Here is a 21,123-nt window from a genome sequence, read left to right on the forward strand (position 1 = left end):
AACCCAACTTTTGGGAATGCTGAAATACTCGTCTCCCTGCTAAATAAAACTTAATTGATATAAGTCTGTATGTATCACAGTCTTTTATATTCCCCCATTGGAAACATAAACATTATTGAGGACCATCTTATATTTGGTATTCACGAACATATCCCAAGAAACCATTATCCTTGGAGATGTTAATACTGACTGGATTCCCTTAACCATTAACTTATATGGCTTCTCCCAAGTCATTGATATGCCAACCAGATATAACAACCCCCCTCATCTAAAGCTTCCACTCTTGACTGGATACTATCCAACAATCCAAACAGTATTATGAAAGGCACACTATCTGACCACCTTAGTGATCACTTGCTTAGCTTAATACATGTGTACTTCTAAGCCAATAAAACATGTACAAAAAGCTGTGCAACTTATCCAACTGCAACACATACAATTTCATCTTCTCACTAAATTAGTTAAATTAGAATATACTAAAAAAACTTCCTCTACATGAAGCCAGTATAGCATTTAACAACATGATCATGAGTATACTCCCCTTAGAAGAAAAGCAGGTACACAATGCAGCACCATGGCTATCTAAACAAATTAAACAATTGATGGCACTCAGATACAAAGCCTGGAAAACATGGAGTATCAATAAATTCCAGGAAAATTTACTTCAGTTCAGACAACTAAACAAAAATATACCATAAGAAACTACAAAAAGCTCCACTATTATAACTTACAACAGGCCCAATAAAATAACTCAAACAATTCTGGCCCTCTGTCCAAACTCTATTAAACCCAAGACATAAACCCCAACCCGACCCATCTTCCGGATGACTGCTGCAAACACTGCAAACAACTTCAATATCTACTTCCTTAAAGCAGTTACTTACATCAATCATTAAAGACAAAGCATTGTCCCTAATACCATTCATCCTCATACCCATACTGAGACATAGCTTCTCAATAAAGACAATTCCCACCTCCCCTATATAAAACTTTTTGGTAAAACTCAAAACTACCACTCTGATGGCAGATAATCTCCAACCTGAACTCCTGAACATAGCAGCAGACGCTCTGGGCCTATCACATACCAGTTTTAACAGATCCATCCTCCAATCTTATGTACCTGACATCTGGAAGAAAGCATAATAGCTCCTCTCCACAAATGAGGACCCACTCCAGACTTCTCCAATTACAGACTAATACTATCCTGACCCCCACTATCAACAATTCTCAAAAAATGCATCCAAGGTCAATTATTGCCATACCTAGATGCTAATAATAATCTCTCTCACATACAACACATCTTTTATCAGAGCCATGACACAGCCCCTGTCGTACTACATTTTGCTGATGCAATCAAAAAATAGAAACTTTGGCCATCTAGTATCCTCTTTATTCCTACACCTGTCAAAAACATTTGACCTGGTCTCACATTACAAACTACTACATAAACTCTCCACACTTGGTGCCTTCCCTACCACCCTCTCCGGGTTTAATAGACACCATGCTATCAGATGGCAACAAGAATACCCTTCCTTTTTACCTATCACAATAGGAGTTCCATAAGACTCCATACTTGGACCTCAATTATTCAATACATTTATAAATGATCTACATACTACCACTAAGCATGTAACCCTGATACAATATGCAGATGACTCTATGTTCATCTGTACATCCACTAACCTAAAACTCCTTAAAAAATAACCCAAGAATCCTTCACATCCATTGAAACCAGGTTAGAAAATATAATTAGCATTTAACCCCAAAAATCTAAATTGCTAGTCTGCATCCCCAAAACATACTCTAAGTAAATCACTCTCTTAAATCACATCAAATAAAATAGGAAATAAGCACAAAATTACTTGGCATTACTATTGACAACAAAAAGGTTATGTACTCACCATAATGTTCCATGTGAGTTGTTCATCTCACCTTCATTCTTAGTGATGGGTTCGGAGCCGATCCTCAGCTCCGACTCAGCCAACTGCAAAAGCTCAAGGTCTTCAACGAGCTTGAGGCCAACTCCCTACCCCATGATGCACCCTGATCTTCCCTCAGATCTTGTTTGCTGCCTGACTACTTAGTAGTATAAATATGCCACTCAGAGAGTTCGTTAAGAGACAAAGCACCCTATAAGAAAGGAGACGAACCTCAAGAAGACTGGATGGGGGTTGGAGGGTGGGACGCAAGAATGAAGGCGAGATGAACAACTCACATAGAATGTTATGGTGAGTACCTAACTTCTATATGTGAAGTTGTTCTATCTTGCCGTTCATTCTTACTGATGGGTAGCATCCCAAGCACCATCTTTCTTGGGTGGGTCACGGGAGAATATTCCTCAGAACTGTGGAACCAAAGGAGGTCCTGTCCCTGGAGGCCTTGTCTACTTTGTAATGAGTGATAAAGGTATGAGATCTTGACCAGGTAGCTGCTGCACAAATAGAATCTAATGGTAACCTTGCAGAAAAAGCTAATGACGCTGAAACAGCTCTAGTAGAGTGGGCCTTTACTTTTTTGTTGCAAGGGAGCATTTTCTGAATTATAAATGAAGGAAATGCAATTTGATAGCCATCTTGACAAGGTTACTTTTGTCACTGGGGCACCCTTCTTTGACTCTGAAAAGGAAACAAAGAGCTGATCCGTTGACCTGAATTGTTTTGTTCTGTCCAGGTAAAATTGGAGTGGTCCATGAACATCAAGTTTGTGCAGCATGTATTCCATCCTATTTGTGTATTGAGGAAAGAAGACTGACAACTCAATAGATTGGTTAAGATTGGTCTCTGGTAAGACGGATGGATTAATTCTGAGCGAAACTCTGCCATTATGGAAAATCAGATAAGGAGGTTTGATGGTCAAGGCTTGTAGCTCAGAAATCCTCTGAGCAGAAGTAATGGCCATCAGAAAAATAGTCTTCCATGAAAGGAATTTCAAAGAACAGGAAAAGGCTGGTTCGAAAGGAGGTAATATGATGTTGGAGAGAACAAAATTTAGGTTCCATGGCATGATTGGAGCTCTGATTGGTGGCCTCAAATGAATGGCACCTTTAAGAAAGGCTTTAGCAAGTTGATTCGACATGCATTGGAGCCTTGGAAACCAAGATGAAAGTTTGAGGTCGCTGCTAATTGAACTAATGGTAGCTGCAGCAGCTCTTTCATTGAAAAGTTTAGACAGACATTCCAATATAGATGGGATTGGAGCTAGATAAGGATCAACATCATTCTGAGAGGCCCATAAAGAAAACCTCTTCCATTTGCTAAGATATAACTTTCTGGTAGATGATTTATGAGAGGATGTTATATGTTGGGCCTCAGTTGAGAAATTGCAAATCCTGACTATTGTGGGAACTGGAGCAGCCAAGCTTTCCGTTTGAGGGAATGAAGAGCCCCTGATGAATGAGTCAACAGATCCAGAACTGGGTCCAGGATCCAGGGTTCTTCCAAGAGATGAGGCTGGAGGAAGGGGAAACCAAAATTTGCAGAGGCCAGTAAGGGGCTATTAGTATCATGGTCCTTCCCAGAAGTTTTGCTTTCTGTAATACCTTGGGAATCAGAGGGAAGGGGAGGAATGCACAAAGGAGACCCAGGGGCCAATTGTGCACCAGCGCATCCCTTGGGGCTTCCCCCAGCTGGAGAATTAGGGCAAAGTAGCTGCTGCATTTCGTGTTTGTTGGGGTTGCAAAAAGATCGCAGCAAGGCTGGCCCCGCCTGTGGAACATCCCTTGCACTACTTGTTGCTTTTGGGACCACTCGTGAGGCAGTAAGCTTGCCCTGCTCAGCTTGTCTGCTATCATACTGGATTTCCCCGGGATGTGCACTATCAGAAAGCGCTGGGAGGAGATTGCCCACTGCCATACTCTCATGGCCTCTCAACACAGGGAGTAAGATTTGGTTCCTCCTTATTTGTTGATGTACCAGACCACTGACATGTTGTCTGTCTGAATTGCAATTGTTCCAGAGGTAGAGAGTATTGAAAGGACTGCAACGCTACAAGTAACACTCCCATCTCCAGGACATTTATATGCAGATGAGCCTCATGTTTCTTCCACGTACCTTGGGCTGTTCTTCCCTGAAAATGCCCCCTCCCATCCAATCAAGGAAGCATCCGTGGTCACCGTGGCTATGGGATTGGGTAGAACGAATGGACGTCCCTGAGATGCATGTTGAGACGTCAGCCATCACTGAAGGTCCTTGTTGCACATATTGGTTATGATAATTTGGTGTGACATTGGAAGTTCCTGAAAGGACCATTGAGAGAATAGGAGCCATTGTAGAATTTGCATGTGCATTCGAGCAAGGGGAATGGCAATGATTGCTGCTGCCATCGAGCCTAGCAATTTGAGTACCACTGAGATGGGTGCTTTTTTCCTTGGAAGCAGGTCTAATACTTGTTCTCGTAAGAGAGAAATTCTTTCTGGAGGCAGAATTAATGTCATTGAAACTGTTTAGTTCTGCTCCTATGAAGATGGTTTGTTGCAATGGTAATAAGGCAAATTTTTCAGAGTTGATGGTAATCCCCAATTGATTGCATAGGTCTAAGGTTATGTCCCCCGCATGAAGATGTTGATGCTTGGTAGTGGCAGTGAGGAGCCAGTTGTCTAGATATGGAAACGCCTGGAATCCCAACAGTCTCAGGTGAGCGGTGACTACTGCCATACAATTGCTGAACACTCTGGGGGCTGTAGAGAGACCAAAGGGCAGAGCGCAAAATTGATAATGGCTGGCTCTCAGCCAGAAGCGTAGATGATCCTTGGATGGTCTGTCCGTCTTTATACGGTAGCACGCATTCTGAAGATCTATAGAGCACATCCAATTGTCTTTCCCCAGAAAGGAAAGTATTGAATGAAGCGTGACCATCCAGAAATTCGTCTTTTTTACTGACTTGTTTAGTCTGCTTAGGTCCAGAACATGTCTCCAGTCCCCTGTTTTCTTTGGAACTAAAGAACCTTGAGTAAGTTCCGGATCCTCTCTGGTCTGCTGGGACTGGCTGGATGACTCTTTTGTCCAGCAACCTTTGGACCTCTAAGGCTGCTTGGTCCCTGTGTCTGGGTGGAACATCTGGGATTTTCTTTACTAGAGGGGGTGGAGTGGTAAAGGGAATACAGTATTCTCTGGATATTATGCTTTGTACCCAGCTGTCTTTTGTTATTTTCAGCCAGGCATCTAGATACAAAGATGGGCGTTCCCCCGACTGCCTCCAGAGACAAACAGTCAGGCCTCCTCTCAGGAGTGCTGACAGGACTTGCCAAAGAACTGGTCTCTGTCGCCTTGGTTCTGCAGACCCGCTCTGCCATGCGGGTGACGTCTTTCATTATTACACCCTCCTCTGCCCCTAGAGGGAGTGTCACCACGAGAGTTCTGAAAAGATCCTTGAGATTTACAGAACTATATCTTTCCAACTCCCCTCCCCTTTGGGGTAAAGTCTATTTGGGGTAAAAAAAAACGTACTCCGATGGTAGACAAGGTCTTTCCATCCTTTTCACTTCTGGTAAGAGTTTCCTTTACCTTAGGTCCAAAAAGGGACGAACTGTTAAAGGGGTGTTAATGAAGGAAGACTTAAAGGGTCCCGTAAAGGAATATAAACGTATCCAGGAATGTCTACCGAGAGCGATTCCTGTACCTGTTGCCCTGCTCGTACCATCAACTGCATATGACAACAGATGCATGGAAAAGTTCACTATCAAATTAAAAGTGGAGAGCTAGGAAGTTACCTTGTCTGAAACTCCCACAGCGACTGAACCCTATAGAGTGTCTCCTAGCTCATTCAGATCCCTTTGTAACCTTGTAAAATGTGAGAGGTATTTCAGGGATCGAAGGCCACTGAAATAAACATACGCTTCCTGTATCTGTCCATAATCCTAGATTCCCTATTAGGAGGATGAACAGATGAAGTCTCCGATAAATTCCTTCTTGGTGGCTGCTTCCACCACCATAGCATCAACAGGTACTTCTTTAGTAAGGTAAAGTCTGTCTTGCAGGCTAGTTATAAATTTATTAGGCCTCCTGAGGGCAGGCTCAGTGGTATCTAGGGACTCCCATTGTCCTTCGAGTGAGTAATTCAAGCAACTCATCAAAGGGTGGAGACACCCAAGAGGTGGAGGGTTGAGATCCAAAAGCCTTCAGGAGAACTGACTTATCAGAAGGGTTAAGAGATTTCCACAGCCACCCCTCTATTTAAGAATCTCTAAGATATCTTCTGGGGGGGACCGTGGGGACCCTTCTGACTCATCCAAGTCAGTACCCAAAGTGACTGACTCCTGAGGGGAGTCCAAATGCTTCCTCTTGCAGTCTCTTTTCCTAGGCACTTCTTCAGTGGTGGCTTCTGGAGAGGTCTCAGAAGAAAGTACAGTTTTGTACCTACCATAAATGTAGATGTTCGAGTGTTCACCCTGCTGCAGTCATCACACTTGAGTTATCCTGTCAGGTGGTCCCGCAGTCGGCCGGATTTCCAAAGTCTTGGTCCGACGTCGGTTGCTGTCGCCTCATCCCTGATGTCAGTGCGCCAGGGGTACATATATTGCAACCGACGCAATTTTCTTCAGTTTTTCTTGCCCCAGATGTCAGGTGCCCCCAAAAAGGTGATCCAAATTAGTACCAAATGGTGTGAACACTGTACAAACTCAAAATCTCTTTAGCTGTAAGCAAATACATCAGTAAGGCATAGCAGAGATTTAGCCAGTAGGTCAGAGGGGTTTGGAGGGAGGGTAACCTGGACTGCAGCAGGGTGAACACTCGAACATCTACATTTATGATAGGTACAAAACTGTACTATGTTCATCGTGTTACCCTGCTGCAGTCATCACACTTGGGTTGAGTCCCAAAGCTAAGGTAGGGTGGAGGTATCATAGAGGGTTAGTGGAGGCAATGAGGCCCTGTAGAACTGCAGTGGCGAAGCCCGCCTTGGACTTAGAATAAAGAGGTAAGTGATAGTGTTTGGTGAAGGTGTGTACAGAACTCCAAGTTGCAGCTTCTAAAATTTCCTTGGTAGGAACCCCCCTGAGAAAAGCTGTAGCCCTGGTAGAGTGGGATCTAATGGTAGGAGGAACTGGTTTCCCATGATGGGTATAACAGAATCGTATTCAATGGCCTATCCATTTAGAAATGGTTTGCTTGGATATGGCCCTCCCTTGAGAAGCTGTAGCATAGGAAACAAAGAGCTGGTCAGTTTTTCTGAAAGCCTTAGTTTTATCCAAGTAGTAACGAAGCTGCCTGTGAATGTCCAAGGAATGCAGGAGTCTCACCTTTGTTCTGTGGATTGGAGAAGAAAGTGGGTAGGTGGATGGTTTGATTTAAAGCTACACTGGAAACCACCTTAGGCATGAAGGAAGGATTAGTTCGTAGAGAAACTCTGTCTTGATGAAAAATGAGGAAAGGTTCCACTGCCATAAGTGCCTGTAATTCTGAGACTCTCCTAGCAGAAGTTATTGCCAGGAGCAGGGCAGTCTTCCACGATAGGAACTGAAGGTCTGCAGAAAAAGCTGGTTCAAAGGGAGGTAGCGTTAGTTTTTCCAGAACAAAGTTGAGGTCCCATGTTGGTGCAGGAGCTCTTCTAGGTGGTCTAATGTTTTTTGCCCCTCTGAGGAACTGCCTTAGAAGAGGATTTGAAAATAAAGGTGGATTCGTGTCGTAGTGAGCTGAAATAGCTGAAGCATGGATTTTAATTGAGGAGAAGGAAAGTCCTTTATGCAACATCTCAGCTAAATACTGCAGAATGTGAGGCATATGAGGCTGAGTTGTGTCTTGGCCTTTAGCTTGGTTCCAAGCAGAAAACCTTTTCCATTTGTCCGAGTAAGCCTTCCTGGTGCTTGGCCTCCTGGCTTCTAGAATAACATCCAGTACTGCTTGTGAAAGAGGGGCTGGTTGGATGCTTAACTGATTTGCCATGCAGCCAGGTTTAAGGTTTTGAGCTGGCTGTGTAGAACCTGCTTGTTTTGCTGCGTGAGCAAATGAGGTGTTTGAGGCAATATCCATGGTGGGCTGTGGGCCATATTCTTCAATAGCGGGTACCAGTGCTGGCATGGCCAGTCTGGGGCTATGAGAATCAGTCAAGGTTTCTCCTTTTTGACCTTCAAAAGAACCTTTGTGAGAAGAGGTAATGGAGGAAAGGCATATGCTGTCAGGTTTTTCCAACTGAAGGAGAGAGCGTCCACTTTCCAAGCTTGATGGTGGAATGTCCTTGTACAAAATTTTGTCAGTTGGTAGTTTTGAGGACTGGCAAACAGGTCTATATTTGGTAGGCCCCATCTTTGAGTTATCATTGTAAATATTTGTGGGTCTAGTTTCCACTCGTGGGGATCTTTGATGTTTCTGCTTAGGTCGTCTGCCAATGTGTTTTTCTGTCCTGGCAGGAATTGAGCTTGTAACTGGACTTGGTAGGCCAGAACTGTGTTCCATAAGATTATTGCCTGCAAAGAGGGTAGGAATGTGTGCCCCCTTGTTTGTTTATGTACCACATTACTGTGGTGTTGTCCGTCTTTATTGCAAGTTGTCCTGGCTGTAGTAGATCCTTGAAGGCTGTCAGAGCTTTCTGTACAGCTAGCATATCTTTTTGATTTATGTGCAGTTTTCTTTGTTCTGCAGTCCATAGGCCTTGAATGCATTGCCCTGCCATGTGTGCCCCCCAGGCATAGTCTGTAGCATCTGTTGTGACAGTTTGCCTGGATGGGGGCAAGGTGAAAGGCTGACCCTTGTTGAGGTGACATGCCTGTGCCCACCATAGAAATTCCTGTTGAAGGCAGGGAATGAGAGATATCACTGTATCCATGCTGTGGCTGTGTTGAGACCATACACTTTTTAGGTACCACTGTAATTTCCTCATATGCAGTTTTGCAAATGGTATTATCAGAATGCAAGATGCCATGAAGCCCAAAGCCTGCAGAATTTTTCTTGCAGTTAATTGGGTCTTTGTTGCCATTGTCTTGAAATATTCAGTCAGTTGTAGTTGCTTGTCTGGTGTTAAGATAAGCCTTCTGGGCCGTTGTGTCCAAGCTGGCACCCAGGAATGTCATTTTTCGTGAGGGTACTAGTTTTGACTTATTTTCCTTTACTGTGTACCCCAGACAATTTAGTAGATGCTTCACAAAAGCCAGATGATGTAAGAGAATGTCTTTTCTTTCTGCTTGGATGAGGCAGTCGTCCAGGTATGGATATATTTGAATTCCTCTTTGTCTGCAGTATGCAATTACTGGTGCCAGGCATTTTGTGAAAACTCTGGGCGCAGTAGATAAGCCAAAGGGCAGTGCAGAGAATTGATAATGGGTTGAACCTGCAATGAAACGGCGGTATCTTATAGGTAAATAGGTTCATAGGTTCATACTAGGCTATCTGCCCGAGGGCATTTACAAGCCTAGCCCATAGTTTTGTGGCTTACGCCACCCCTTTAGTATGGGGAACTATACCCATTATTTTGCTGTGCCTCTGTTGAGCAGTGACACTGAGGTAATCCCTGGGGTATATCTGCGATCTCCCATCCATTGGTCAAGATTTCTCTTGAATAAGGCCAGCGAGGTGCTCTGCCTCACATATACCGGGATTTTATTCCACAGCATAGGGAGTCTTTGGGTGATGAATCTATCCCTCCAGCACGTCCTATTAATAGCCGTGTCGAGGTTTAAGTCTCCCGCCCTTGTGGCTCTGACGGATCTAGATTTTTGGAGGTGAAGCATATTCATCAAATCTGGGTTTGACATGGCCTTGTATGTTAGGCAAAGGTCACCTCTGAGCAAGCGTGCGACTGAATAGAGCTGGAGTTCTTGCAGTCGGGCAGCATAGGACAGATGTTTGAGACACTTTATCCTTTTGGTGAGGAACTTTTGTGGCCTCTCCAGCTGCTGCAAGTGTCGGGTCAGATACATTCGAATGGGGCATTGTACTCAATCATTGGTCTGATGAGTGATGAGTATAGGGAGACTATGACCTCCCTTGATCTAGATGAGAATCCCTTCATGATAAGGTGGGCAATGTAGAAGGTCTTCCTAACTACTTTAGCTACATGGGTGTCGAATGACAGACTACTATCAACCTGGGTCCCCAGGTCCCTGATAACTTCTTCTGTGCTCAGTGGATTGCCACCTATTTGGTAGCTAGGGGTAACCTTGTTTTTCCCGAAGGGTATGACTATGCATTTTTTGGCATTTAACTTTAGGCCATGGCTCTGGCACCAGTTATCCGTTTCTGTGAGACCCTTCTGAAGGATATCTGCATCAGATGTGTTTTCTACTATGGCGCCCAGTTTGCAGTCATCTGCAAACTTTGTCAGCCATAACCCTTCCTGTGTTTGCTTGTACTTTGGAAAAGTAGATGCCAAACAAGAGTGGGCCCAGGACTGAGCCCTGTGGTACACCACTTGTGACAGGCTTTGAGTCTGACATGGCGCCAGCAACTCTGACCCTGTGGGTTCTGTCACTCAGCCAGTTTGCAACCCATCTTGTGATGTATGGGTTAACATTTAAGCTGATGAGTTTTTCAATGATACCCGAGTGGGGTATTGTATCGAAGGCCTTCGCCAGATCGAGGTAGGCTGTATGGACTGCCTTTCCCTCATCAATGGCTTTGGTGACTGTTTCGAAAAAGTCAACCAAGTTTAGAAGGCATGATCTGCCTTTGACAAAGCCAAACTGGGATGGATCCAAAGTCTGCAAATTCCCTATGTCTTTATTTATGAGGTCCATTATGATCCTCTCCATGGCTTTGCAGATAAGGCTTGTCAAGCTAATGGGCCGATAATTTCCAGGGTCGGTGGAGGCACCGCCTTTGTGAAGTGGGACCACAGTTGCAGTGTGCCACTCCTGGAGTGCGTATCCAGAGGTAAGACTATGATTAAACAGCTGTCCTAGCTGTGGGGTTTAATTCCTCGTTGAGTTGTGGAGCACACAGCCGGGGACACCATCAGGTCCCATGGATGCTGTGTTTTTGCTTTGGAGAGAGCAGTTCTCACTTGGGCGTTGGAGATGTTTGGGGGCTGCAATCGCTTGGTATAGATATCTCTCCTTTGGGGAGGGGAGAAGTTTGCACTGAACCTGTCAGCCAGCATGTTGGCAATGTCTGTAGGATCAGTAATCTTCACATCATTTTGAACTAGTTCTGAGCATATCTGGGAGTTTCCTCCCAGGTTTCTAACATAGCTAAAGAAGGCCTTATGATTGTCTTTTGAGTCTTTAGCTATTTTTCTCTCAAAATTTGCTTTGGATGATTTTATGAGAGCTCTTAGTTTTTTACTTATAGTGATCAAGGGTGTCTTACCTTTTAAGGATTTTGCTCTATCTTGTAGTATCTTCTGCAACTTTGTCTGATAGGGACATGCAGGTATGCCTCCTTGAGGTCCAATGTTACCAGCCATGCTTCCTTGCCCCACATGGGAAGAAGCTGCTGTAGTGTTAGCATCTTGAATTTGGGAACTTGTAAGTGTTTAGAATTGAAAGGTCCAGAATTGGTCTCCAAGCATTTTCTTTTCTGGGTACTAGAAAGAGCCTTGAGTAAAAACCTTGGCCTTGCTCTTGAGTTGGTACCCGTTGAATGGCTCTCATGGCCATGAGAGCTGTAATTTGTTTTTGAGCCTCTGTCCTTTGATTTTGTGGCAGGTTTGGTATTCCTCTTTTTATTGGCAAGGTGTGAAAGTGGAATCTGTATCCTCGTAAAATTATGTCTAGGACCCATTTGTCCTTTGTGACCATGTGCCAGTTGTCTGCAAATAGTGCTAGTTTTCCCCCCAAGGGGGCTGACAAAAGAGCTTTGTTTGGCCAGCTGAGGTGCAAGTCACTGAGTATGCCTTCTGGTGGGTTGAGACCTGTCTTCTCCTCCCTTGTGGGTTGGAGTGCCCCATTGGCGAGGTTTATACTGAGCTTGTGGTTGTCCTCTGCACCTTGGGCGCCTGTATTTACCCCTCTGAGGTCTGTCAGTGGCTGGAAAGGACCAATTTTTTGTTGGCCAGTTTCTGCTGAAGTGAGGGGATTGTACTTGTAGGAAATTTTTGACTGTCTGCATTGATTTCGCCTTATCTTCCATTTTCTTTAAAACTTCTTCTGCTTTAAGTCCAAAAAGAACATCCTGCTGTAAGGGGCATCTAGTAGTTTTGCTTTAACATGATCAGGCAGACTTTGTTCCTTTAACCAGGCATGCCTACGTATAACTGATCCAGTGACAGCTGCTCTGCAGGAGGCCTCTAAAGAATCAAACCCACATTGTAAGGTATGTTTGCCCACCTGCTCGGTGGCGTGCAACAAATCCTGTACTTCTTTCAATTCAGATTGTTGAGGGAGGGAGGTTATCTTTTGTTTTAACTGAGAGATCAAAAATTGCTGATACTTAAGCATATGAAATTGACAATTTAGTGCTCTCATAGCTAAAGTGGCTGAGGTGTAAACCTTTTTCCCCCACCTGTCTAGTGCTCTTGAATCCCTTTCAGAAGGTACTGGATTTTTAGCCATGGAAGCCTTAGCCCCCTTGGGACCCTGGGAGATCGTCTCTGGGTCAGCTACTGGGCTTTTTTAAAGGAATTTGTGGGAATCAGGTACTCTGTAGTATCTGTCAGGCTTGGCCGGGGCAGGAGGTAGAGAGTCAGGGTTGAAACTGGATTCTAAATAGACATCATCCACAATGTCCAAAACAGGAGGGATGGCTGGAGGTCTGTGTTGGGGGAGTAAAAGAAAGTCTCTGAGCCTTTTCTTGGAATCAGAGTAATCCTGACCTTCCCAGTGAAAATGTTCCCTCATAGTGTGTAAAGTTTCCCCAAAAGAGTAGTCTTCAGGAGGGGAAGCTGAGGGAATAGAGTCCTCAGCATCAGAATCTTCATAAGGAGAGAAGGAATAGTCTTGGTCCTCAGAGGAATCCGAAGAAATAGACAGTTGTTCAGAGGAAGAAGAATCTTCCTCTTGTCTAGGCCTTTTGTCAGGAGGAGGCTGAGAACCCCTGATAAGAGAAATCAAATCTTCAGCCATTTTGAGCATCTGTTTCTTAGGCATAGGGCCTTGAACAGGAGACTGAAGTGTAGCCTTTTTTGATTTAGGAGGAGTCTTCGACTTAGAAAACGTTTTGACTGTAAGAGTCGTCAGTCTGAAAAACGCCTTCAAAACCGATGGCGTTTCAGAAGCACCGACGTCCTTGGAAGGTAAATCGTCGGAAGGGCCTGAAGTAAAAGGCTGCGTCGGCCTAGTACATTCCGTCAAAATATCTGTAGCGAACTCGGGTTCCAGAACTGCGGTAGTCAAAGGCTGCGTCGGAGCCTCACTGATAACCGGAGACCGGATCAACCGAGGCCTCGGAATAGGGCTTAGGCCTGGGCTGTCGGTCCTTGTCCCTGCGCTTTTTGTGCACGCCGGTAGTCGGTAGCTCCGACGGCATGTTATAGATAAATTTTCTACCAAAATAGTGTCGTGCAAAATCAAATCGTCTTTTAATAGTACTCTTATTAAATCTAGCACAAAAACGACAAGAAGTGACGTTGTGATCAGGGCCTAGGCAAGGTATGCAATAAGAATGAAAATCCTTATGAGTTATTTGCTTCCCACAAGAAATACAATTGTTAACATTTTCTGACATCGGTCTGAGGCAAGAAAAGTTTCCCCAATGGGGTACTTAGCTTTATAGAAGACTTCGGTCTTCAATTCGAATTCGACAATCCCAGGAGTCGGCTGACCGGCACTTGCAAGCTTCTGCTTCGGGCACTGCGCGGCAAGAAAGACTGAAGAAAATGGCGTCAATTGAAATATATGTACCCCTGGCGCACTGACGTCAGGGATGAGGCGACAGCAACAGACGTCGAACCAAGACTTTGGAAATCCGGCTGACTGCAGGACCACCTGACGACAGGATAACCCAAGTGTGATGACTGCAGCAGGGTAACACGATGAACATCATGGCTCACCCAACGGAGCTTCCTGAGGCTCAGGATCTCTACGCTTCAATGGAGCATGTGATGAAGAGGCAGACACCGGTGCTTTCAGGGAGGGAGCTGCTCGAACTGATGAGTGGTTGTCGGGGTGGACAAAGCCCTCCTCATAGCCTTGAAGGCCCCTCGGTCCTAATGAGAGGGATCCCTCGGAATCGAAGAACCGATGGAAATAGTCTGCATTGGTACATAGGGCTCCGAGCCAGAGGTCGGGTCTGAACTCACTCGAGCTTAAACCCCGAGAGATAAAGTCTGCACTGGCAAGTCGGTCCTACTATCCCCCCCGGACTTGACCGGTGAGTGTCGGACCAGAGATTCCTCGGTTGGCGCCGAAGATATTATGGCAGTTGGGGACGAAAAACCTATAGAAGGTGTCAGACCTGAAGGGTCCACAATCATCAGTTCTGCACTCTCCGGCTCCGAAACATCCATGCAGATTGGAGGAGGAACAGAAGGTGTAGGATGAACTAAGGTCGGCACTGAAGCCCCTTGGGTCGGCGCCGATAAAACTTTTGTCAGTGCCGGTATCTGTAGAAGCTTCTTCACCATGCGGTCCACATCCAAATCAGGCAGAGGCACATGAGGAATGTGACGAAGCCACCAATTGCAATATAGGGGACTTTAAGGTAGAAGAGACTGGCTCCTAACCATAATGACAGTCGGTTCCGAAGGCTGTGGAACCAATGTCGACCCTTTACTAGAAGCCGACTTCGATGTAGATGGAGTTTTAGTTGATGCTGTCTTTTTGGAGTGTTTGTCTGACTTATCCAATGACTCTTGAAAAGAGGATTTAAGCAGACCTTTATCCATTAACTTTCTCGTTCTTTCATGCAACACTCTTGAGATGAAGGAGTGGCATACAGAACAGCTTTCTTGAAGGTGAACCTCACCCAAGCAGTAAACACATTCAGTATGTCCATCAGTTATGGACATCTTTTGCCCACATCTAGGGCATTTTTTGAAGCCAGACTTGGCTTTTTCCTTCTCCTGCTGAGACATTTTCAACAAACCAACAGCAGCAAAGAAAAAACAGTAACAATAGATTCACACAAAAGCTAGTAAAGTCTTGTGAAAAGAAAGGCTTTAGAAATTAAGCTCACACTGAAAATATTTATCTGCCCTGTATAAAAGGAAGGGCTGCAAATTCACTAACACACACACACACACACACACACACACACACACACACACACACACAGTATATCATCACTGATGATCAAGAAGAAAGGCCTTAAAACACAGCCACTAACTTCTACTATATTAGTAATAAAGATAACTATGTGCCCTATAAAAAAGAAGAGCTAAAAGGCTAATACAACACACACTGATATTATATAAAAAGAAAAAACCCTGTGCCCTGTGGAAAAAAAAGGGCTATAATCTATCAAACACACACACTTAACTAAGGAAGATCAAGAGAGAAAAAAGGGCATAAAAACACGGCCACTAATTTCTCTGTTATTAAACTAGCTTAAATAGAGATAGGGAGAAGATAAGGCCTAACAAAAAACAACGTTAAGACTAACAATATAATCTAAGTATTGAAAGATCTAACTACAAAAAACAAACTACACACACTACATAAAATGGCTAAACGACTATTTTAGCTAATATAACAGCTATAAATTCTAAAGAAGAAAAGTTATTCACTGGCCAAAGCTGGTGAACGGCCGATCAGTTGCAGCACCAAACAAGATCTGGGGGAAGATCAGGATGCATCATAGGATAGGGAGTTGGCCTTGAGCTGGTTGAAGACCTTGAGCTTTTGCAGTTGGCAGAGTCAGAGCAGAGGATAGGCTCCGAACCCATCAATAAGAATGAACGGTGAGACAGAACAACTTCACATCATGAAATTTGGCATACATTTCCAAACTGCCATTAAAAAAAAAATGGGTCTGCTTTATACAGCAAAACCTTTACTAACCAACGCAGCTAAACAAACCATAGCCAAGACCTTCCTCCTACCATTCCTACTGTATATGCCTCCCCACTTTTCACCAACCTCACTACCACCATACAGAATACACTAGAGCAACGTATAATAAAATTGCACAATTTGCAGCTACCTGCCCAAGCCGAACTCATCACTGCCACATCCTAAAACATCTAAACTGGACCAAACTCCCCCCACCACCTTCAGTACAATCAACTAGTACTGGTACATAGGGCCATAGAAACTTACTAGGCTATTGGCCTGAGGCCTAAAGCAGATGCCATATGCTGACCGTCTAAAACAATTCCACCTATACTCTGTTGCATATTGTCTACTCAGAGGTGATCTCTGCTTAACATACAAGGTCATGTCAAACCCAGAGCTGTTGGACATGCTACACTTAAAGAAATCCCAATCCCTCAAAGATACATGCTCCAAGGATTTAAACCTTGTCCTCACAATGAAAAAAAAAATGCTGGAGGGATAGGTTCCTGACCCATAGACTCCCCAGACTCTGGAATAGACTGCCCATACATGTCAAGCAGCGCGCCTCTTTGGCCCTCTTCAAAAGGAATCTTGATGATTGGATGGGAGACAGGAAATTCACCCCGGGGATCACGTCAGTCGCCTTGCTAGATAGGGGGGTCCAGGGAAGTAAATACTGTGGGAAAAAATTGCCAGGGAATTGTTATGGTTAGGCTTGTATAGGCCTTAGAGCCGATAGCCCAGTACAACCTATGAACTTTTCAGAGCACGCATTCAAAGGTTTGTAAAATTGTGCAATTGTGCAAAATCTATACCTACCTTAAAGCAAGCGTTTTACAGTATTCTCTTCTTTCACTGACTGCTAAGTTTATATACTGGTTAATAAAATGTACTTTGAACTCAAATACTTAAAGGTCGTGTTTTATGGACACCTGTATAATTTTATTAAATACAACAGCAGACTGCATGTTTTTACCATATTTAATAAACTGCCTGGTTTCATTGGGTACTAATAATGACTTTTTCTGTGATTCTCTCTTGATAAAAAGACTTAAGGACTCTCTGGGGTTCACCTCTCCCGGTTTCTAATATTTTCTGTATATTCTGTCATTGTGAAAATCTGGTGCGTTAGAATATGCACAAACTTAACTGCTACATATGCAAAAACATCAATGGCATCATACTTTACAAATAATGGCAAAGCTACATTCTGTCACAATGATTATATTCAGACCCATGAGGAAAAACTGCATCTCAGTTATTTAAAATGCAGAACTAAAAAGAATCTCCTGATCAATGCCTTAACAAATCTAAAACTAAAATATTACAAAACAATCTATTGCTAGGTAGGGGGAGGTCTGCACTACCTGATAAAGGGACTCTACCCTATACTCCAATCTCTGCATACCACATCTAAGGTCAAAGGAGGAGAAAAGGAAACCTTTAAAAGAAGGGAAATTCACATTTTCCCTTTTTTCTGACTAATATAATATTGGAGACTACACTATACCAATTGTGGTAAAACATTCATGGACTGATGTGCCACCACGAGCAATCAGTTATGGGAGAACATTTTTAAAAGTAAAACAAACAAAAAAATAAATAAATAAACAAACAGTGACAAGAGACAAACTGTAGTACTCCCTAATTGTCAAAAGCCACAAGCCTAATAGTCAAATGCCACAAAAGCCCAAGTATGTGTCCCAGTCACCACTGAGAAATGCCTTCAACAGCAGTTAGAATGAAAGCAAAAAAAAAATGTTTCTTACCACAGTTGTTGAGAAATCTTAGCTGAATGTACTTCCCAAATCTACTGCTGTTGTCATTCATTACAGTCTGAGCATTGCCAAAAGCTTCCAACAGAGGATTCACCTACAGAAACAAGATGCCTGGATTAGAATCTCCTGCCTGGATACAACATAGATGCACATACACATCTTGAGAGATGATAATCGCAGACAAAAATAGTTTAGCAATTTCTATCCTTTAGGCCATACTGCATATACTGAGTGTTCAAATTATATCTAATGTGTACTCTCATGTCCCTGAAGCTGGCTTTACCAAAATGACTCTTCTGCCTTACTTACTTTACTTTCATAGCATGCTTTAAATAATGAACTAAAAACAATGCAAGTTGTTCCAAAGTAAGAAGTGCAGATGATACTGCATTCTACAGTCTAACAGTACTATGTCTCTAATGGACACAGGCAACCTGTAAATGGTTCATCTCCCAGGCCCGTGTGTGTAAATGATCTCCCAAACCCTTGCTTACATTCATCAAGGGTATGAGATTTGGGATGCATAGTTAGGCTTAAAACGGCCCTTGTGATCATTAGCCTAGTAAACACCTACGAACCTTAGTTTTGGGCAACTGTATTTTTTAAGCAGACTTGCTAATCTCAGAAGAGTTTGATGTTTTGGGCTTGCCTTGCTTATTTTTGCTGCACACAAAAATGCGGTTCAATCCTGCTACTCAAACTTCTGGGCATATCTTTCATAACCCTCAGAGCTTGCCCCTAACCCATGTCAGAAACTTGCCCTGTATTCTGAGACATTACTTACCCTTTCCTCCTTGATTGCCTGTATCTTCACAAGTCAAACAGCTTCATTAATACAAGAAAGTACGGTTGTGTACACTTACCATAAATGTAGATGTTAGAGTGTATTCACTGTTGCAGTCACCACATTTGGGTTATCCCTGCCAGGGTAGCCCTCTGCCGGCCTGAATACCAGAGACTTAGTATTTCTGTGTCGGTTGCTGCCATGTGAGGACTGACATCAGGTCGTCAGTGGTATAAAGGAAGGCAAACGACGCCATTACATCAGTTTTTCTTGCCATAACCTGTCAGGAGCCCCCAAAGTAGGGGGCCAGGCTCTGATGGTAGAACCCCACCAGTGGAAAATAAATACCAATATGTCCCTTGTAAGGGAAGGAGAACAACAAGGGAGAAAAAGAGAAAGGGGGATGGAGGGAGGGAAACCAGGACTGCAACAGTGAATACACTAACATCTACATTTATGGTAAGTGTACACAACTGTACTATGTTCTTTGTGTTTCACTGTTGCAGTCATCACATTTGTGTAGATTCCCAAAGCTGAAGAAATGGGTGGAGGCAGTCCAGGAAGCTAGGGGCTGGCTAGCATGCCCTGCAAGACTGCAGAGGCAAACCCTGCCCTGGATTTGGAGAAGAGAGGTAGTAATGCTTGGTAAAAGTATGAAGAGATGCCCAGGTAGCAGCCTCCAGGATGTCCCTGGTGGGGACTCCTCTGAGGAAAGCTGTTGAGATGGAGGTTGCTCTGGTGGAGTGTGTCCTGACCGCCTTGGGGGGAGGCTTGCCATGCTGTTTGTAGCAGAAATAACTACAGTGTGTTATCCATTTGGAAATGGTTTGCTTGGAGATGGCTTTGCCTTCTGCCCCCTGAAGCAAAGCTAACCAGCAGTTGATCAGACTTTCTGAAGGGTTTAGTCCTATCCAGATAGCATCTTGAGACATCTGTGCACATCTAGAGAGTGCAGAATCCTTTCCCCCTTGTTTTGGGGTTAGGAAAGAAGGTGGTTAAAGTACAGTTGTGTACACTTACCATAAATGTAGACGTTCGAGTGTATTCACTGTTGCAGTCATTACATTTGGGTAATCTGCTGGCAGGTTGCCCTCAGCCTGAATTCCAAAGTCTTAGGTCCTGCGTCGGTTGCGGTCTTCTCTTCCATGACGTCAGGTTGTCAGGGGTATAAAAACATGCAGCCGATGCCATTTCCTTTAGCTTTTCTTGCCCCCGATGTCAGGTGCCCCGAAATATATATATATATACATGCATCAATATAAACTTAACTTTACCTCCATCTACAAGCAAATACACCACATAGGTTGTAGAAGATAGAGAAGAAAAGATAAACTGTAGAATGACAGGGGGATGGCGGAAGGGTAACCTGGACTGCAACAGTGAATACACTCGAACATCTACATTTATGGTAAGTGTACACAACTGCACTATGTTCTTCGTGTTTTACTGTTGCAGTCATTACATTTGGGTAGAGTCCCAAAGTATTGGTTGGGAGGCTGGAGCTAAACAGCATTAGGTGAGGCTATAAGGCCCTGCAGCACTGCAGTGGCAAAGCCTGCCCTGGACTTAGAGTAGAGAGGCAAATGGTAATGCTTTGTAAAGGTGTGAACAGAACTCCAAGTAGCAGCCTCTAGAATGTCCTTGGTTGGTACTCCTCTGAGAAAGGCTGCTGAAGTAGCTGCAGCCCTGGTGGAGTGAGACCTAATGCCCTTGGGCACAGGTTTGCCATTGTATAAGTAACAGAAACGGATGCAATGGCTTATCCACTTTGAAATTGCCTGCTTTTAAATAGCCTTTCCTTCTGATCCTGCAGCATATGACACTAGTAATTGCTCAGTTTTTCTTAGAGCTTTAGTCCTGCTCAAGTAGAATCTTAGCTGTCTGTGTACGTCCAAGGAATGCAGAATTCTCTCTCCTTTGTTCTGCGGATTTGGATAAAAAGTTGGCAGATGAATTGTTTGGTTAAGAGCCACACTGGAAACGACCTTAAGCATAAAAGTAGGATTTGTCCTCAGAGACACCATGTCTGGGCAAAATATGATAAAAGGCTCTACAGCCATGAGGGCCTGTAGCTCTCAAAATCTTCTTGCTGAAGTAATTGCTAGTAGCAGAGCTGTCTTCCATGATAAGAACTTTATATCAGCGGTAGCAGCTGGTTCAAATGGAGGCAGGGTGAGCTTTTCCAACACAACTGAGGTCCAATGCAGGTAATGGTGATCTTCTAGGAGGCCTTCGATTGTTGGCTCCTCTAAGATACTGCTTTAGTAAAGGATGAAAAAAGATTGGTGGTACTGTATTGTAATGAGCCGAAATGGCAGAGGCATGGATTTTGATTGTAGAAAAAGATAGGCCTTTGTCAAACATCTCAGTTAAGTATTGTAATATCTGAGGAATTTGTGGTTCTGCTGTATCAGTTCCTTGTGCTCGATTCCAAGCACATAATCTCTTCCATTTGTCAGCATAAGATTTTCTAGTACTAGGCCTTCTGGCTTCCAAAATGACATCCATCACATTTTTACTGAGAGGTGTTGTCTGTATGATTACAGGATTAGCCATGCTGCCAGGTTCAGAGTCTGTAGTTGATTGTGCAGGATCTGATTGTTTTGCTGGGACAGTAGTTGTGGTTTTTGAGGCAAGGTCCAAGCTGGGTATTGAGACAAGTTCCTTAGGATTGGGTACCAGTGTTGGCGGGGCCAGTCTGGAGCAATTAATATCTTTGGCTTCTCGTCTGACTTTTAGAAGGACCTTGGGTAGAAGAGGCA

At 43.8% G+C, this 21,123-nt stretch overlaps 1 protein-coding gene across 2 annotated transcripts in view; it reads right to left on the bottom strand.

Annotated features, from left to right (window-relative positions):
- The window catches only part of LOC122807596 (myosin-IIIb-like), a 2,420,886-nt gene that overhangs the window by 1,445,930 nt on the left and 953,833 nt on the right, over positions 1 to 21,123 (bottom strand). For both annotated transcript variants that reach the window (XM_044078517.1, XM_044078510.1), the window contains exon 5: positions 17,569 to 17,671. In XM_044078517.1, the coding sequence (XP_043934452.1) occupies positions 17,569 to 17,671 (103 nt within the window). The remainder of the gene's footprint in view (positions 1 to 17,568; positions 17,672 to 21,123) is intronic.

The sequence above is a fragment of the Protopterus annectens genome, chromosome 1.part1 (assembly GCF_019279795.1).
Source record: "Protopterus annectens isolate FY-2018-M chromosome 1.part1, PAN1.0, whole genome shotgun sequence".
Taxonomy (NCBI): domain Eukaryota; kingdom Metazoa; phylum Chordata; order Ceratodontiformes; family Protopteridae; genus Protopterus; species Protopterus annectens.